The following is a 20,020-nucleotide window of genomic DNA, read 5'->3' on the forward strand; positions in this document are numbered from 1 at the left end:
GCGTTGATGGAGGGAATCTCCAGATGTCGAAGGCCGGGTTGCCGGTGCTGCGGTCGTGGCAACATCCCCCTCCCCGTGAGGATGTATGGGTCCAGCAGCCTCACTGCGTCCTGCCACGTCCAGCACAGCCAATTTGGAAACAGGCCGCCGGAAAAATCCACTAGGTGTCTGAATCATCGCCTGCCTAATTCTGACATCTCTTCTCCAGTCCTTTAACTACGGTGCGCAAATGAGCAACATAAAATCGTTGCCGTATTTCGTTGGCCACCGTTTCAGAATTCCCGTGCAGGAACTTCCGATGATAATCGTTGACGATGAGGATGGTAACCGAATGCTTCCTAGGTAATATAATTGGAAACTTTAGGTCTTCTGCTACTCCTTGGGCTGCTGTAATGCGGCTATCGATGCGAAGAATCCCATTTTCGTCAAGCATAGGTGTCAGACTCCAAAGTGGACTTGATTTATCCAGAACTAGTTGTTTGTCCATCGGTAGAGTCCGGTTTTTCGAGAAAATCGCAATCTCATCCGGATATGCTTCTGATTGTATTAATTTCCACAGCAGAATCTCGGCTTCCTTCAATTCTTCGTGTGTTAACAAGTGATCAATTCTTTTTCCCGAGGTGTTCCGACTACGAGGCGTTCCGAAACGGATCATATACGCCGTTGTACGTAGCAGCCGATTCCAGTTGGAAAATCGGCTGTAGTCTATGGGAGAGCACAGAACGTCGGATTCTTGATGTAGATGACACGCTCTCAACTCTTCATCAGTAGTCGCAATAGATCGTTTCGATTTGGGCCACTCATTTTCCGGCAGTTGCAGATATGCTGGGCCATTGAACCAGCGGCTTGACGCTCCAAGAGACAGCCCGTCAGTCCACTTAGTTGCCTCGTCTGAAACGTTCATCTTGCTGGGAACATGTCTCCAATCCTTCACGTTGGTCGACGACAGTATTTCACCAACGCGACAAGCTACAAACGGGCGGTACTTCCGATGTTCCGAGCGGATCCAAGCTAGGGTAACTTCAGAGTCAGACCAGTAGATTGCTCGATTGATTTTGACGGAATGGTTGTCGCGCACGAATGAGAACAATCTAACCCCTAGGACAGCCGCCATCAACTCCAACCTTGGTATGGAGACGTACCTTAGTGGGGCCACCTTTGTTTTCGCAGACACTAAAGCGCATATTCCAGTTCCGTTTTGGTTGACAATACGGAAGTAAACTACAGCTGCGTATGCAGCTTCACTTGCGTCGACAAAAACGTGTGCTTCCAACGAACGGTACAGATCCAAACTCGCATTGTGGAAGTAGCACCTAGGTATTTTTACAGTGCTAACGTCGTCCAACAAGCCAATCCATTTTGTCCATTCTTGGTAGACGTTTTCGTCGATACACTCATCCCATTTGATGCCGCTACGCCATATGCTCTGCATTATTACCTTCCCGTGTACCAGGACGCACGCCAGTAGGCCTAACGGGTCAAACAGACTCATGATACATTTGAGTACCTGGCGTTTAGTCGGTTTCGTTCCCGTTTCAATCAGTGTCGCCATTTCGTCCTTGAAGACTGTAGAGAAGCATAGTACGTCCTCTCTTGTGCACCACAGCATTCCCAGCACACGCTCCGTTTTCGACTGCAGGGACAAATCTATCGTTTCCTGTTTCGGAGCTTCTCCCAAGTGATCCAGTACTGCCTTTTGGTTAGACGACCAATTTCGGATCTCGAAGCCTCCTTGTGCATGGATCCATTTCACCTCGCCAGAAACCGTCTTCGCCTCGTCGATTGTCTCAAAACTGTCGAGATAATCGTCGACGTAATGCCGTTTGATTATGGCATCAGCAGCTCTCGGGAACTCGTTGGCAAACTCCTGTGCATTTCGGTTCTTAACGAATTGAGCTGACGTTGGAGAGCTGGCTGCTCCGAAGGTTAACACGTCCATTATATAGCGGAACAGGAAGCTTTGAGAAGGTCGGTCACGTTCGATAACTCTCATCTGGTGGAACATCTCTTTGATGTCTCCACTGACGGCGACTGGATATTGACGGAAAAGAAACTGCACCGATACCAACGATACGAGAAGGTCCGGGCCGGGTAGCAGAAGGGAGTTCAACGAGATCCCGTCTACTTTTGCCGCTGCGTCCCAGATTAATCGCACCTTCCCCGGTTTTTTGGGGTTGTAGACTGCTCCTAACGGAAGATACCAGATCCGCCTGGGATCTGCCTCGGCAAGCTCGTCTTCTGTTGCTAGGTGTGCAAAGCCCTTTTGTTGGTATTCCTGCACTTGAAGGTGGATGTTCTCCTTTAGAAGTGGGTCTTTATCCATGCGCCTCTCGAGGCACTGCAGACGGCGTAACGCCATCGGAAAGCTGTCAGGAAACTCCACGATGTCTGTCTTCCACACAAGCCCGGTTTCAAAACGGTTTCCTATCCTGCGTGTCGTCGCTTCCATGATCTTCCGTGCTCGCGTTTCGGCATCGGACTCCAGGATATCCTGATGGCGTACTCCACAGTCTTCAGCATTGAAGTATTCTTTAACTAGTTGCTCCAGCTTCTCTTCGGCTTCACATTCACACACGTGGTAGCTGACCTCCGCGTTGTTTTCAACCTCGTCCAGACTGCCGTATACGCACCATCCCAAACGCGTTTTGGTCGCTATGACACCGCTTCGTCCTTGTTTGACTTTCAGCGGTACTGCAAACTGCAAATTTCGAAGGCCTACAAGGAGCTTAGGAGTAGCGTTCTCGTAGTTATGGATTGGAAGGCCTTTCAGATGAGGGTGGTCCTTTTGAAGTTCATCGAAGCGGAGCGTTTGATTTGGTAGGTTCAAACTTTCTACGGTGCGGACGTTCACTAGGTGGAGCCGATTCTTCTGATCAACTCCAGATACCTCCAATGATACTACCTGCGATTCTTCCTCGTTTCTTGTCATATTTGCCGTCCACTTGAGACAGAGCGGGACGTTTGGACCTTCAATCCCAAGTTCTTCAACTAAGCTGCGCTCGACGAGCGTTGCGGAAGAGCCTTCGTCCAAAAAGGCAAACGCATTGACGGATTTTGTAGCCCCATGGATTTTTATGGGAATGATGCGGAACAGAATGGACTGCTCATGATGGTGGTGTGCATGATCTTCTGTCCTCCTGACTTCCGGCGTCTTCTTGGTGATTTCTTCGCTCTTCTGGTGTAGCAGTTGATGGTGACGGAATTGGCAGCCGTCTATCCCACATCGACTTGATATGCGGCACGTGCGTCGCCCGTGTAGATTAAGACAAGTTCTGCAAACCTTCAGCATCTGCACATTTTTCCATCGATCGTCCACTGCGAGTTTTTGGAACTTAGTGCAGTCTTTCATCCGATGACCAGCTTTTCCGCAGAATAGACAAACTTTATCCTGCTCTGTTTTGTCTTTCACTGCGTTACCCGATGTTGGTTGCTCAGCGTGTGCATGGACGAAACTTTTGTCTTTGCTCCGCGACTTGTCCTGCTGTCCGCCGGAAAAAATAACCACTTTGCTAACCGACTCAACTATTGTTGACATAAAATCGCTAAAATTCCGCAAACTTGCATCAGGGCGGAATGACAAATGCTGCGCCCACTGCAGTTTCACGTTGGCTGGTAGTTTTTCAACTAATTCTTGAAGCAGCGCCGGGTTCGCCAGGTGCGCTTGCTGGCCGGCTGCAACCAGATGTTGGGTCAGGTTTCTGACGGACATTCCGAAGTCAATTAGGGAGTCCAATCTCTCGGACTTGGGATTTGGCGTCTCGCGCACGGTTCGAATAAGCCTGTTGATAATAACCTCCGGGCGTCCATACAACGTTCGTAGTGTGTCCATCACATCCGGAACGGAGTCAGGTGATAGGAGATAGTATCGCACTGACTTCAAGGCGCTACCTTTCAGGCAGCGTTGCAGGCGGGCGAGATTCTCCACATTACTGAACCCACAAGCGGCCGTGGAGTTAGTGAAACTGCTAAAGAATATCGGCCATTCTTCTGGGTCACCTGAGAACTCGGGCAGATCGCGTGGCATCACCTGTCTTGCAGCGAGTTGTTCTTGGGACGGTCGACGTAGAACGGCGGTCGGTAATACAGCTGGGAAACTCGACGGTGCAGAATAGACCTGCGGCTGCGCAAGGGAGCTCGAATTGCCTGGAGCATCGTAGTAGTTGAACTGCGCCGAGTGCTGCTGTCTGAATGGATCCGATCCTGGAGGAAGAATGTTCGAGGGCGCGTGAAGCGTACGCGGCTGCTCGTATGAATCTGTTTCATGTGGAAGAAGATCCGATCGCGCTTGATGGGAACGCGGTTGCTCGTTTGAAATCAGATTGCTGGCAGACCGATTCGAGAATATTACCTGTCGCGATTGCTCTAATGGAGCTGCCATCGGAACCGATTTAGCTAGAGGAACAGTGTCTCTGCCGTGCTGATCTACAAGAGGATCTGTCTGCTTCTCAACTGGTTCTCGCGCCCTGTTCGTCTGCGTTATACATTGCGCTTTGGGAATCGCACCTTTACTCGTGCTTGGCACAGGTAGCTTGAGAGGAGTTGACTGGTTTCGCTGCTGTAGTTGAATCCGAAATCTCTGCAATTGTGCCTCCAGATCTTGAATCTGTGCAAGTGTCGGTTCTGGCTGTTGTTGGCACTGTGCCAGCTGCTGCTGCAGTTGTTGAAAACCTGATTGCACAGCTCGCTCGATCGTCACTTCATCGGTGGGCGTGGTAGCTTTCTGGGGGTCTGGCTGTCTCAAACAATCATATCCTCCTACAGCTCCTTGTTCCTCATCCGGTAGATTGTTGATCAGCGGCTGCATCGGCTGTGGAAGCTCAGTAAGCGCTGCTACATGCGAAGCTGGGACGACCGGTTGGTTGGTTGCGGGGGTATGCTGATCAATCCATGTGGATACCTGCTTCTCTCGAGACTCAATCTCGATCACGCGGCTTCTGACACTACGATTGTCTTCCTCTTCCGCTAACGTCTCTTCCAGATCGAATTTCTCCTGCGAGTGCTTCTTCTGAAGTTCCAACTGTTTCCTCTCCAATTCCAGCTGCTTTCTCTCTAGTTCTTGCTGCTCAGCCAGCCGTTTCATTTGGAGGATGGCTCTGCGACTCGACGTAGTGGATCGTACCGACTGTGGTACCGTGGGAGCTGGAAGGCATCTCCTACATGTCCACTCCTGGTCTCTTACCGAATCGGTGACACCGGCGCATGTGTAATGCCACCAAAGACTGCATGTATCGCAGGCTACGATATTATCGGCCGAATCCGGGCGCTTACAGGCAACGCAACTGTATCCAGGTCGTGGTGGCGGGGTGGCTGTTCGGTGCTGGGCATCCATATCGATATTAAATCTTGAAGTTTGTTGCGTCAAACAAACTTGGCACTATTCTTGATAGCAACTTTATTTCTGGTATGCTTCAAGCTGAAAAGATTTCATAAGTTCAATCACATTCTTAAACCGTATCAATTCAACTTACATTTAATAGTGCATTATTATGCCAAACTAAAGCACGGTCAATCCAATTCTCGTCATAAATCTATCTGCTGGGATTATTATAGGATTATAATACATCTTTAGCACAATTTTAGCATCTTAAACAGCTTACCAAAGAGTAATAATAGGTAGTCAATTCAAATTTTAATAATGTGATTATGAAAGGTATCTAATTCAACCTGTAGAAGATCTCAATTATTAGTTATATAATTCAATACTAAAATCTATTGTTGTTCTAACCTTCCACGTCCCAAAACAGATTATTTAACAAATTAAGGTAGTTTTAGGTAAATTTAAGATGAGATCTTTATCTGTAATTTAGGAGAGAACATTTAGGCACTAAATAAATCAATTCAATTAAACAAATCCTACAATTCATCAACAGTTTAAGTAAATTTAAGATTCCAATATAGCACATTTATGAACACGTTAGCTGGAGATCAAAACATTGCCCCTTGACATACGAATCGATCAAAAGTTTCCTCCAATCCATATGTCTGTTCAGTGGCGCGCCTAGCGTTGATGGAGGGAATCTCCAGATGTCGAAGGCCGGGTTGCCGGTGCTGCGGTCGTGGCAACAATAGCAAATAAATGTAAATCTTTGCAAATGAATGGTCGCACCCTTGCTTGTAGGTACCGTCGTGTGGGGTGACATTGGGCCTGGAGGGCGACATTGATCCATCGATCCCATGGATTCAACATAAGTCAGAGCATCCTACGGTGGATGTCAAGTATCTTATTATTATGTATTCTAGCATTTTAGCACATGATATACTTACATTGTTGAATAGTGGCCCAATGATACCTCGAACGACGGTACAAGTTTTTTTAGAAGGCGAACCAGCTCTCAAGCTGAAACCCTTATAAATAAAGACAAAAGAAAAGTTTTTTTTTTTAAATTTCAGTTGTTATCATAGGTAAAAATTCAAGAATTGAGATATCAGTGCCATTATAATAAGTTTTATGCATTATTAACCTGGTTCAACAATTATTTTCATATTTTTTTTGCAGAAACTTTTCGCTGAATTCAAGCTATCAGATGTTCATGAGAACACTTTCTTATTGTTTTTTTTTTCAAATCGATAGGTACATATATATGTAAATAAGTATTGATTCATATGTTTAGTTAATTCTATTCTCATTTGACTGAAATCGATGTTTATTGAAATTGATATAATTGAAAATAACTGTCTGACCCTCATGGATTCGGAAACTACTAGACCAGTTGGCGTGAAAATTTGCATGTAGGGTTTTTTTAGGGACGAGGAAGGTTCTTAGCATGGTGTGAGGTCCCTTCCTTTTCTGAAAAAAAAAAAACGGAATTCTTGAAAGAAGACGTGGCGGTATTCCTGAAGAAACTCATGAAAGGGAATTCCGGAAGGAATTGTTGGAGGAATTCTTGGCGGATGTCTTGGAGGAGTTCTTGAAGGGTTTCCTGAGGAGATTCCCATATTCAGTTCTGAAGGAACTTCTGAAGGATATCCTGGAAGAATTCCTGAAGATATTTATTGAAAAATTCCTGGAGGAATTCCAAGATGGATTTATAAAGGAATCCCTAGCCAAATTCCTGGTGGGATTCTTAACCCTTCAACGCGCGCGCTGTTGTAAAGAGTACAACACTACCAAAAAATCTCGCTCGTCGTATACAGCGCGAGCGCGGTACAGTTTCGGTTGCTTGATAGCGCGCGTCCTGAAAGGTTAAAGAAATTATCCACAGAAATATCCGAGCAGGTCGTGGGAAAATTCCAATAAGAGTTCCTTGGAGAACTGCTTAGCAGAAGTTTTGGAGGAATATCTGGAGCAATTCTTGGAGAAATTCCTGGAAGATTTTTTTAACAAACTTTTGGGCGAATTTTCGGAAGAAGTCTCGGAGCAGTTCCTGAAGAATTCCCTGGAGAAATTCTCGAAGGAATCCTTGGAGTTGTTCCAGGAGTATTTTCTTGAGGAAATTCTTGAGGTTTCCTGAAGAATCTTGAACTCTTGGAGGAATACATGAAGGAAAATAAAGGTTTTTTTGAATGGATTCTTGATGGAAATTCTTGAAAAAATCCCTGGAGGTATTTCTGGCGAAATTCTTGAAGGAATTTTTAGCAGAAGTCTTAGAGGGACTTCTGGTCAAATTCCTGGAGAAGGACCTGTAAGAATTTTAGAAGCATTCCTGGAAGAATTCTAGGCAGATGTCTTGGAGGAATTCCTGGATGTATTCTTTAAGAAATTCCTCTAAAAATTTTTGGTGCAATTCCTGGAGGATTTATTGGAGGAATTATTGGAGGAATTCCTAAAAAATATTATTAGAAGAATTCCTGGATGAATTTCTGGAGGACTTCCTGAAGAAATTTCAGGAGGAATTTCTGGAGGATTTCCTGGCGGAATTCACAAATGAATTTATTAAGGAGTTCCTGAAGGAGAAATTTCGGGAGGATTTTTATGGCGTAATTCATCCAGATTTTTTTGGAGGAATTTCTGAGGAAATCCCTGAAGAAATTCTAGGAAGAATTCTTAGAGTAATCCCAGTAGTATTTTCTTAAGGAATTTCTTAAGGATCCCCGCAGGATCCTGGGGGTATTCATGGAAGACTTCTGGAGTTATTCATGAAAAAAATTCTTAAAAAATTCCTGGGAAATTCCTGGAGGAATTCTTCGAGGAATTCCTGAAAAAGTTCCTGGGGGATTTCCTGAAGTAATTTCTGTAGATATTTCTTTGAAAAAAAAATCTTCACGAATTTCAGCAGGTATTTCTGGAGTAATGCCTGTAAGCAATATCGTATGAATCGGTGGAGTTTTGGAAGAATTTCTGGAGGATTTTCTGCAGGTTTCTGGAGAAATTCTTTGAAAAGATTCTGGAGCAATTCCTAGAGGAATTCCTGAAGGTGGCGAAAATCCTGGAGGAGTTTCTGGAGGAATGCTTCGAGAATTTCTTGTCAGAAGTCTTGGAGGAATTCCTGGAGAAATTCTTGAAGGAATATCTAGAGTGATTCTTTGAGAAATTCTTGGCAGAATTTCTTGGAGGAATTCCTGGTGGAGTTCTTGAAGGGTTTTATTGAGAAATTCCTGGAGATATTCTTGTAGGAATTTCTGGTAGAATTCTTGGAGGAACTCGTGGAAATTGATGATTAACCTGGGCTTGTTAGGGGAATATCTGTAAATAAAAAGAAAATCGCGTTAAGTACTGTTCCTTTGAATTCCACTAAGAATTTGCATCCTTTGACAGATATGTATTTCGACCTCAACTGTAAGGTCGTCTTCAGTGTCTTGTACTTGAGTCGAGTCAAGTACAAGACACTGAAGACGACCTTACAGTTGAGGTCGAAATACGTATCTGTCAAAGGATGCAAATTCTTAGTGGAATTCAAAGGAACAGTACTTAACGCGATTTTCTTTTTATTTACTCGTGGAAGGATTTTCGATGAATTTCTTGAAAAATTCCTAGAAGAATTCTAGAAGGAATTATTGGCAGAAGTTCTTGGAAGAATACCTGAAAGGATTCTTTGAAGAGTTCTTGGCGAAAGTCTTGGAAGAAAATCTGAAGAATTTTTCGGAGGAATTACACCGATAAAGCAATGAGATGCAAGAGTAGAGCGTGTAGGACTTGAAGATCTTATTTCCAGAATAGTTTAGATGACCTAGATCACCAAATGACTGTTGCTTAGTTATCAGAATTGCACTCTGAGGGTCTAAGAGTAGCGTAGATGATATTACGTGAGCATTCGCTACAATAAAAATACCCCAATATTCAAAATACATTGGGTCCATTTGTACGCCAGTGGACACCCAAATAGCAACAAATAGAGATACTGATAATACAATGAGGTGCAACAGACGCAATCGTGAAAGAATTATGCCTATGGAGTGAAGAGAAACAAGATCCTGTAGATCTTGACGGTCCTAATTCTAGAATAGTTAGGAAAGCCTGGAATATCCCATGAATGTACTAAAAGCATTATATGTGCTGGTAGTTCATCGATTGGTTTTCGGCGAGAACTAATCGAAACCAATTTGGTCGAGACCAATTGGTTTTCGATTGGTTCGATTGGTTTTCGGCGAGAACCAATCGAAACCAATTTGATCGAGACCAATTTGGTCTCGCCGAAAACCAATCGATAAACTACCAGCACATCAAATCGCGGCGATTAAAACAACAATAACATTAAAAGCATTATAGTTATGCACTGAGGCTCCATCAGCAGTGTGTACTACATTCCACGAATATTTTTTTTTACAATTAAAGCATGATACAGTGTGTAGATATCGTAACCCAAACTTCAAAGTGTGTTGCAGACCATTTGTATATCACCGAATGTCCAACTATTAGAATATCGAGTTGCTCGTAGCATTGCGAGGTCTAATGGACATCAACATGGCTATTTTTTTTGAACAGACTGAGCACATTCGATGGTTGATGTTGTATATCTTGGGTAAATGAATTCCAGAGTAGTTTGGGTGACCTAGACCACCCAATGCATTTCTAATGGTTTTTGTTTCGGGTGCTTTGAGGCTTTATGAGTACCGTAGAATATGTTCTGTGAACAGTCATCGTGTATAAAATTTGGTTCAGAATGTTGGATTTGTGACACAAACTTCGGAGTACTTTGGAGGCCTTAGAATAGCTCTGGGATGAGAACTTCAACAGCCGATGATGGGTAGTGATACATTGCATGTCAAGGATCAGTCAAAACTATTGATGATTAGCAACACGATGAAATTTGAGCAAAAACATGAAGAATGCATAAAAAACATACAAAAAGCCACGTATTGTCGACTACCAGCAAAAAAAGGGAGGGTGCAAAGGGGGAGGTACCAATAATTTTGTAGCACAACTATTTCCCTTGACTATAAAAAAGATCAGACTCTAGTTTAATTTAAAAAACACTTCACTAATACTTTACTTTTGCAAAAGAAAATAAAAAATGAATAACTCTTTTAAAGAAAAACTAGAAAGGACGAGCAAATTCCTTTTAATTCTACTACTGTGCTTATCTTCGGACAGATAGGCCTATTTCGTCTGTGACTTACAGACTTCTTCAGTGTCAAGTGCTCGACTTGACGCTGAAGAAGTCTGTAAGTCACAGACGAAATAGGCCTATCTGTCCGAAGATAAGCACAGTAGTAGAATTAAAAGGAATTTGCTCGTCCTTTCTAGTTTTTCTTTAAAAGAGTTATTCATTTTTTATTTTCTTTTGCAAAAGTAAAGTATAAGTGAAGTGTTTTTTAAATTAAACTAGAGTCTGAAGTAACAAGTTCTACTAAAAGCTCTAAAGTAATAGTAAAGTATAAAAAAGATTCCAGGGTGAAATGTTTTAAAACAAGAAAGATATAGCATTTCTACCAAAAAAAGATCGTTCCGGGTGTTTACGGGTTAAGAAGGGCCATGCAAATTTTTAGTGGAGTCTAGGAAAGTATCGTGGGGGATAATTTAAAAAAGGTTCCTCTTGGGTTTCAGAGAAGGGGAATTTGAAGAGACTTAAGTGGGTTTCGGAGGTGCTTCAGAGGATTTCACAAGGTTTTATTGGGGTTTCAGAAAGGTATTTTTTTTTTCCTTCTAAACCATAGGGGGATAATTTGCACAACAGACACCCTAACAGAAGGTTAGGGTAGTGTAGGTCTGACAGGCCGTCTTCTACAACAAAAGTAAAATCCAGGACTACTCTCTCCTCGTACCCACTAAACCATTCCTATGGTCGCCAAACCCTACGTCTCTCCGGAACCACCAAGAAGGTATTGCTTCAGAGAGGGGCTAGTGCACATCGCACCCACAAGGTTAGCTGCGTAGCCTGCAGCAACGAACATCGATGGCTCGCTTTGGAGAGTCCATCACGGTAGCATGCTGGCGCTTAGCCAGTTTCCCGAGTGGTCCTCGCCACTCCCTTTGTCCTCGGAAGGCGGGCAGGGTCAACCCCGCCCGCGCCCTACTGCTGAGCGGACATCAAGAGCTGATGCCCACGTGCAACCCGATCTGACCTGCCCGCAAAGGAAGGGTATCACTACCCTTCAGGCCCTATCAGATGCACCCGTAGGTTGCAGACAGCAGGATCTCACCTACCCCGACCCTTGCCGGGGACCCCTTTCCAACCGCGGGCTCGGATCCAACCCAGTAGACCGACGCCACGACAGCACCGCTACCGGGACTTCCTCTCCGCGGCCACTTAATCGTTGTAAGGGTCGATCTCGACCGCAGGGCACCGGTATGACCTACGAAGCCGACTCCGAACCCCTGGACCACCTCTTGTACTGCATCTGGACTAGCCATTCTCCGAGTCCACGCGCCACCTCCTCTGTAGCTCCCAGACGATGTGGGTAATAGCCGTTGAAACGGCGTTCCAGCCAAACTCATCCCTACACATCCTCTGGACCAAGTTGTCCGGAGTTGTGTCCTCCCCGCATGTGGCAAGCATGCGGTCACGCATTGTGCGAAAACACGGGCACACGAACAAAACGTGTTCCGCCGTTTGCTCTAAACCATTGCACACTGGGCATTCGGGAGAATCCTCATGCCCGAAACGGTGTAGATACTGTCGGAAGCAACCATGTCCTGTAAGGACCTGTGTCAGGTGGAATGTGACTTCCCCATGGCGCCTATTAATCCAACTATCTACCCTCGGTATCAACCTATAGGTCCACCTTCCTTTGGTGGAACTGTCCCACGCGCGCTGCCATTTGACCATAGAGGCCATCCTGACAGTCCTGCGTATGCCTCTTGTGCCGCGCATTTCGAAGCACTCCATGTCCTCACTGATAAGAATGCTGATAGGCACCATACCAGTAATGACGCAGAGAGCGTCGTGTGACACGGTACGGTACGCGCTCGCAACCCTCAGGCACATAAGCCTGTAAGTACTTTCCAGCTTCCGTCGGTAGCATTTGCCCCACGCCGGGCCACCATACCTAAGTATGGACGTAGCAACACTAGCCAGAAGCTTGCGCTTACTGGCGTACACCGCAGAGCTATTGGACATCATCCGGGACAGTGCCGCAATAGCTGTGGAGGCTCTTTTACAGGCATAATCGACGTGGCTACCGAAGGTAAGCTTATCGTCGATCATCACGCCCAAGTGTTTGACGGAGCGCTTTGACAGGATAGTACAGTCCCCTACACTGATCTCCGTCTGCTGCTCCGACTTCAGGTTGTTAACAACCGTCACCTCTGTCTTGTGGTGAGCCAGCTCCAGTTTCCTGGACCGCATCCACGCCTCCACAACCTTGATCGAGTGGTTGGTAGTCAACTTTACCTCCTCGATCGTTTCACCGTAGACTTCGAGCGTAATGTCGTCGGCAAATCCGACAATCACCACTCCCACTGGATACTCTAACCTCAACACCTCGTCGTACATGACATTCCATAACACCGGACCCAGGATGGAACCTTGCGGGACTCCTGAGGTTATGTGAAAGCACTTCCGACCCACCTCCGTGTCGTAGACTAGTACACGATTCTGAAAGTAACTTCCGAGAATCTTGTACAGGTACTCCGGTATCCCCAGACGCAAGAGCGCATCGGCAATAGCAGACCAGCTGGCGCTATTAAACGCATTCCTTACATCCAGAGTCACTACCGCGCAAAAGCGAATTCCCCTCCTCTTAGGCTCGAGTGCTTTCTCGGCGGTTTTTGTAACCGACAAGATAGCGTCTACGGTGGACCTCCCCTTCCGGAAGCCGTACTGGTTACTCGAAAGACCATTTTCGCCCTCGGTGAACCGCAACATTCTATTGAGGATGATCTTTTCGAGCACCTTCCCCGCCGTGTCAATCAAGCATATTGGTCTATATGCCGACGGGTCTCCGGGTGGTTTCCCCGCCTTTGGCAATAGTACCAGGCTCTGCCTCTTCCAAGCTTCTGGGAAAACTCCCTCGTCCAGGCATTTCTGCATAGCAGACCTGAACATCTCGGGAGCTTCTGCAATAGCTACTTTTAAGGCCAGGTTCGGAACTCCGTCCGGACCTGGGGCCTTACCTACGCTAAGGGACTTAGCTATCCCCGCAAGTTCCACATCGGTGACCCTCTCCTCATCGCCAGCCCACAGACGAACCAGCCAAGGGCTGAAAGTCTCTCTAATAAAGACAAATCAATCAATCATCGCCAGCCCCAGTCCCCGGCTGTCCTACGAAAGGAGGCCAAGGACTAGGATCATGACGCGGAAAAAGTCCTCCAATGATCCCCTCCAACATCTCTGGAGATTGCTCTGTAGGAGCCATCACACCTCTCGTCTTGGCCATAACGATCCTGTAGGCGTCACCCCACGGGTTCGTATTGGCACTCTGACAGAGACCCTCAAAGCAGGCCTTTTTGCTTGCTCTTATCTCGGTCTTAAGCGCGGCTTTTGCAGCGGCGAACACCACCCGCCGTTCGTTTCGCTCTTCCTCTGATCGTGCTCGCTGCATCCGCCGCCTAGCCCGTAGGCAGGCGCGGCGCAGGTCCGCAATCGCGTCGGTCCACCAGTAAGCCGATGGCCTCCCATTTCTAGGGTGGACTCGCCTAGGCATGGTCGCATCACACGCACGTGAGAGCACCGCTACCAGCTCGTCGCCGTCTAAACCGATTAAGTTTCGCTCACGGCGGAGCGCCTCCCTAAATACCCCTTCGTCGAAGTATGATGTCTTCCACCTGCGAGGGCTTGGCCTTGGCCTAGCCGCCTCTTCTTCTATCCGCTGTCTGCTGTTATTGTAGTCGATACTGTAGCGAACCGCCAGGTGGTCGCTGTGAGTGTAGCCATCATCTACTCTCCAGTTCGAACTACTTGTTAGGCCAGGACTACAAAAGGTCACGTCAATAATTGACTCCGCTCCGTTTCGACTAAAGGTACTCTTGGTACCGACATTAGCCAAGTCGACATCTAAGATGGCCAGTGTTTCTAGCAGGATCTGACCCCGCTGGTTCGTGAAACGGCTTCCCCATTCCACGGCCCAGGCATTAAAGTCGCCCGCTATTACCACCGGCCTTCGCCCTGTTAGCACGGTCGTTAGGCGGTCCAGCATTTGCGTGAACTGCTCGATCGGCCACCGCGGAGGCGCATAACAGCTACAGAAGAAGACCCCGTTTACTTTGGCGACCACGAAGCCCTCATAGGTAGTAGACACCAACTCCTGAACGGGGTATTTACCCGTCGTCCATATCGCCGCCATTTTTCTGGTCCCATCCGCGACCCAGTTGCCGTTGCCGGCGGGTACTCGGTATGGGTCCGATATGATGGCGATATCCGTCTCCCACTCAGAAACTGCCTGACAAAGCAGTTGCTGAGCCGCATCACAGTGGTTCAGGTTCAGCTGCGTCACCTGCACTGTGATTTGTTGTTCACTGCGGCTTTCTTGAAGGCCGGGCACCTTGGACCACCCATCGGATGTCTGTTGTTCGAGGATTTCCCGGTACAGATCATGCAGATGGGCGGACTCGTGCAGCTTTGGGCCTTATGACCTTCAGCGCCGCATCGCCTGCACAGTTTGCGCCTGTCGGGGCCTTTGCAGTCCCACGACTTGTGTCCTGGTTCCAGACACCTGAAGCAAACCTCTGGTGGCTCGTGGAATGTCAGGTGACATACACACCAACCCACCTTTATGCTCCCTACTTTAACGGACTTTTTGACGTCCGCCACAGGTAGCTGAACCAAAGCTATCTGTGTCCCTGCTGGCCCTTTCCGTAGCTTAACGGCTGCGGCGGCCACCTGCACATCGCACTGTTGCCGCAGTGCCGTGACGAGCTCTTCCACTTCGGTGATCTCATCGATGTCCTTGACCTTCAGAGTCGCCTCATGTGTCAGAGCCCTCACCTGCACACCCTCACCAAGGACCTCTTCTGCCAGCCTCTTATAGGCGGCGCCCTTGTGCTCCTTCTGGTGCTTCAGCTCCAGGATCATCTCGCCCGTACGAGTACGTCTAATACTGCGTACGTCGGCTCCAAGACCCTCAAGCTTGGCGTCGCTTCGCATCATCTTCAAGACGTCCGAGTACTTGGACTGTTCCGTCTTGATGACGATAGCGTCGCCTTTCTCGCGCTTGGCACCTGCCCTCCTACGCCTTGGCTTGGCGTCCTGCGCTACTACCTGCGGATTCGCCTTCTTCTTCCTCTTCCGCTCTACCTTCGTCCAAGGGGGGTCCTCCCCTTGGATCGCCCTACTCTGTGGCTGTTGAGGGCCCACTAGCGGTCGCAACCCCTTGTTCCCATCGTTCCGGGACGGGCCAGCCTTTTCAGGCCCACCCTTCCCAGCTTTCCGGGAACCCTGGCTGGGGTCCGACCTTCCGGCATTATTACCGACTTTCGGGGTAATGATTCGCCTGGCCTTGCGGGCACCGCCAGACAGCTCCTCGCCTGATGGTTGCCTCGCCCGCTTCTGCGATTGCTTGCCCCGTTTGTCGCGAGCAGTCGCTTCCGCCTTATTCGGACTTCCTGCGAAGGAGAAGGCCTCCGTTTGGGTAAACTTCGGCACTTTCTCATTTGCAGGCTCCGCTGCTGCAGCAGTCAGCAACGCGAGTGCCGCGTGCTCCTGCTTGGCATCGTCGATCGACGCCCTAAGTCGAAGCAAGGCTGTTTTCAGGTCCTTGCTTATGTTCGACTTAGTGGACGCAAAGTCGATGATTTTGCCAAGCTGCTGCTCAGCCACCTCTATTGCGGACCGTCCTTTGGATCCTCGGTTGACGGCCCTCAACAACCACGCTCCTTCCATAACCTCCACCGGCTGGCTTGCCGGGAAGTGGACTGGAGCACCCACGCTTGAGCTGCGTACGCAACTCCCAGCGCCTATCTCCTCACTTCTCCTTGTCGGAGATCTCATCAACCCGCTTCTTGCGAAGGGGTTGATCCCACCACTATTTCCACCTAGATTCTGATTTTTATTTGACTTCATGATTAAATCCCACGAGTAGCACGGGAAAGAATGTCCACCACGCCAGAGCCCTGCATTAACGCGGTAAGGGACAGCTTACTGTGGGGGGTGCCCAGGTACCCCACAGGCTCCGTTAAAGATCGAGCATCTTTTTCACCCCCTCGATCACTCATTCCTCAGCACGGGTCGCTTGACACCTTGAATTGGGGTTAGTAGACCTATTCTTAGCCGGCGACTACGCGGCTGACTCGCAAGCGGGGGGGTGCGTCAGGCCCCAGGACTTTCGTCCCTGCTGCCTCATCAGAAAGGTATTTGGGAAATCTCAAACGGTTGGTTTTGGAGAGAATTCAGCTCGAGTAACACGCATGTTCGGCACAAGTTAGAGCAACTCTCATATGACCAAATTTGGTAAAAGAATTACATAAACTTAAGTAGATCATATGTACTGCTCGAAAAGTGGTATCATGTCAGTTTTAGAGTGGAGAATAAAGGGGGAGTTTCTTAGAGTTTCAAGGAGGTTTCAGGGGAATTCCAATGAACTTTAAGGAGAAGAGGCGGGGCAAATTGTAAATAGTATACCCTATTGAGATATTTTAGCTTCCTAGAATATCTCCAGAAGATAATCAAGCAAAAAGGTTAAGTTAATTAGAGAAGGACTTCATGGAAAAACACTAAAGGAAAAAGTAATGAACAAGCTGGATTAATCACTTGGTAACATCTGAAAAAAAAAATCTGGAAAATTCTGAGAAGAAATACTTATAAAAAGGTTTTGAAATCATTTCTTATTTTTCGAATAAAAAATAAATTGTCGGCAATTCCTGAAGCAATGCTTACGAGAAAGCAAGATAAGAGCCCTCACGATTTCAACCAATGCATGGTAACCCTACGCCCATCGGCGGTGGGTGTGGGAAATGAGCAAAAGTGTTTACACATTTGGGGCGATTAGACCGCCACTGCCACAGCCGCTGCCGACACCGCCACCGCAACGCATCGAAAGCGACCGAGCTTGTCGATACAAATTGTTGGGAGATTAATGGGTGGGAAAATGCGTGCCTACTTACAATACATTGTAGTAATGTACATACCTTACGGTTGGCGCTCGACCGACCGGATGAACAGATGGCACCGCGCAGCGGTACCTTCTAATACTAGCAGTTCTATAAGGGGGGATGGGTGATTTACTGTGCGGTGAAATGAAAGTGTGGTGGCGCAGCAGCGACGACAAAATGTATTTGCGTTGCAGTGATTCAATTTCACGGTTTGGGGAATTTTTGATGAGGGGAAACAACTGCCTTTTATAGGTTCGGTGCAGCGTGAGAAGTTGGTGCTTGGTTTGTGTTTTAAGATTTAAGTGACAAAGAAGTTGATATCGTAGCAGCAATTTGTTACAGAGTAGTAGGATGCTGAGGTTAATATGACAGATACGCTGGTGTGAAAACCAGGGAGGGTTAATAAATGTCACGACAGTGCAATTGGCACATATAAAATTATATTTTTCATCATTATTCGTAGTATTTATGGTATTTATATAACATGGCATGAAGATCACTTTTAGTGTACATGTAAATATCAATATAAGGTAGTAAGATTTGATTCGGATTATTTCATAAATAGTACTTCCAAAAAGCTCTTAGGTATTACAAGCTCAACAGAAGAAGGCAACAATTCTATTGTAGAAGCAGCAGTTCAAAAGCTCTAAAGATTGTTGTTAGCAGTACTTTTCCTCTTCCTTGACAAACAAAATTTTTATTATGAAAGTCATGTTTCAAGTACCTACTTTACCATAGGAAGTATTATAATGTTGACCTTCAACCTCAAGCATTAGTGAAACTAAAAGCTTTTTCCTTTTACCTACTGAAGGTAAGCGAAAGAGTATATTTGCAGGGCGTTACCAGACCACGCTTCTTCCGGGAGAGCTCCATTAGCCTCCGCTATCGATAGGAAACATTTTTTTGTCAGTTTCCTTTCGATGGGCTGTGCCAGGGGCAGTAAGCATAGCAAAGGTCTAATTTCGCAACAAATGTAGGTGAACGGACGATTTTGGCAGTTCACGGGGCTGTTTTTTTTGCGATGATAAGTAAATTCAATCTCGGTCATGTAATGATCGGCATTTGATAATAATAACACGATGCTTTGCAGCTAATTATAATCTGAGGAAAATATCATGAAAATTTGTGCTGAGCGGTTGTTATCATGTACAATTTCTTGCAATGTTCATCCCTTGTGCAACTGCACAACAATAAAAAAAAAAGTTTTAAACGCATAAATCGCGTAGATGCTACCTTTGCAATTTAAATGAAATTTCACACATATATGAGATGTCATACAAAAACGTATGTCATTGTATTTTTCATCTAACTTTTGAAAACGGCGCATGAAGAAAAAAGAGTTTTCGCCTTTGAATATATATGACTAGAAAAGTTGTGTTGAATTGAAATGTTTTTTTTTTACTTATTCGTTTATTTGGAAGGCTCGGGCGCCACATGAGCATAACTGAGCCGAAATCGAATTGAAATGTTGTCTTCGAAGATGCTGCTTGAAGGTATTTTAAGGACTAAAGACGTCATATATATTTTTTTTTAACTTTACGTTTTTTTTTTTTTGGAATGCTGATTTCTAGCCACAAAATTTGCCATTAGCATAGTCAAATGTCTTTAACTATTTTTTCTCGATGTTTTTCTTTTCATTGATTTCCAATAAAGCAGATGCAAAAACTTATTTAAATATTCAATACCAAAACGGGGTTCTACGTACAATTTCCTATTAAAAATATACATCGTTTTCCAACATTAAATCTTTTAAGTTACAGCAACTTCAATCTTTGGAACTATAAAAAGGAAGGCAATTGGATACCAATTGAGTTGTCAATATATTGTAAGTTAACTAGAACACGCTACGCTGAAGTTCGACGGCTGAGCTTTGTTCATCTATTTAATTAAAAAAATGTTTTATTTGTTTAATTGTTTAAATTCGCTGTAACTTAAAATCGATTGGATGCACATTTGGTCGAAAGTTTATTTTACTTGCAGAGGTTCGACTGGGAAATTGACTTCTTTCTTGTGAGATTTTGGATTGAAAGTGTAGATTTGGATATCTCATTACCAACGTTTCGATCCAGATGTTTGGATCCTCTTCGGTGCTCAAAAGTAATCAATTTCTCTGATCCCGTTTTCACTGCACGTCTCATTAACTGCCAGTACCCATGAAGGTGGTGAATGAATGGTAAAAACTAGGAGGTCTACACCAGGTGCCATGACACTGCCAAAGCTATCAGTCAACAGTGAGATATGCACAGAGTCAAACAAATTGATTTATTTCAATCCCTAAAGAAGACCCCAACATCTGGATCGAAACGTTGGCGATAAGAACTATACGACATTTTCTGAGCCTGGGATATCGGTTACAATTTGTACTTTATATTGTTTATAGTTTTGAAAGATAGGTGAAAAAAAATATACATCTTAACAATAAAATTTCTCATACGGTTGCTTGTTTAGTACATGTACTTTTTGTTAGTGGTGTGTGAATTGCTGACTTTTCATCAAATCTTCTGTTTCTTTTAAACCTAGGCAGTTTTCGACTTTTTAGGTTGATTTTTCTTCTCTCAAAACTTATGCTTCTCTTTAAAGTTTACTTACTTGGTTACCTTTTTTTTTCTTTTGTAGCAAATATTGAATTCTCCATCAAATCATGTCCTTTTTTTGAACATAGTTTACTTCTTTTGA

General features: G+C 45.7%; 1 protein-coding gene and 1 long non-coding RNA gene across 2 annotated transcripts in view; one reads left to right on the top strand and one right to left on the bottom strand.

Moving 5' to 3' along the window:
• Window positions 1-20,020, top strand: part of LOC115256314 (uncharacterized) — a 715,903-nt gene that overhangs the window by 657,774 nt on the left and 38,109 nt on the right. The gene's annotated exons all lie outside the window — the stretch shown is intronic.
• Window positions 185-5,921, bottom strand: LOC134284192 (uncharacterized). The gene is made up of 3 exons (XM_062842777.1): window positions 5,858-5,921; window positions 5,726-5,796; window positions 185-5,664 (listed from the first exon to the last, which is right to left on the bottom strand). Exon 3 carries the CDS (start codon window positions 5,327-5,329, stop codon window positions 185-187), a length of 5,145 nt encoding a protein of 1,714 aa, XP_062698761.1. The 5' UTR covers window positions 5,330-5,664; window positions 5,726-5,796; window positions 5,858-5,921.

This window comes from Aedes albopictus, chromosome 3 (genome assembly GCF_035046485.1).
Source record: "Aedes albopictus strain Foshan chromosome 3, AalbF5, whole genome shotgun sequence".
NCBI classification, from domain to species: Eukaryota; Metazoa; Arthropoda; class Insecta; order Diptera; family Culicidae; genus Aedes; species Aedes albopictus.

What these genes read in the sequence shown, in the direction of transcription:
- LOC134284192 (XM_062842777.1), bottom strand. Translation starts at nt 5,329, where the DNA reads ATGGATGCCCAGCACCGAACAGCCACCCCGCCACCACGACCTGGATAC.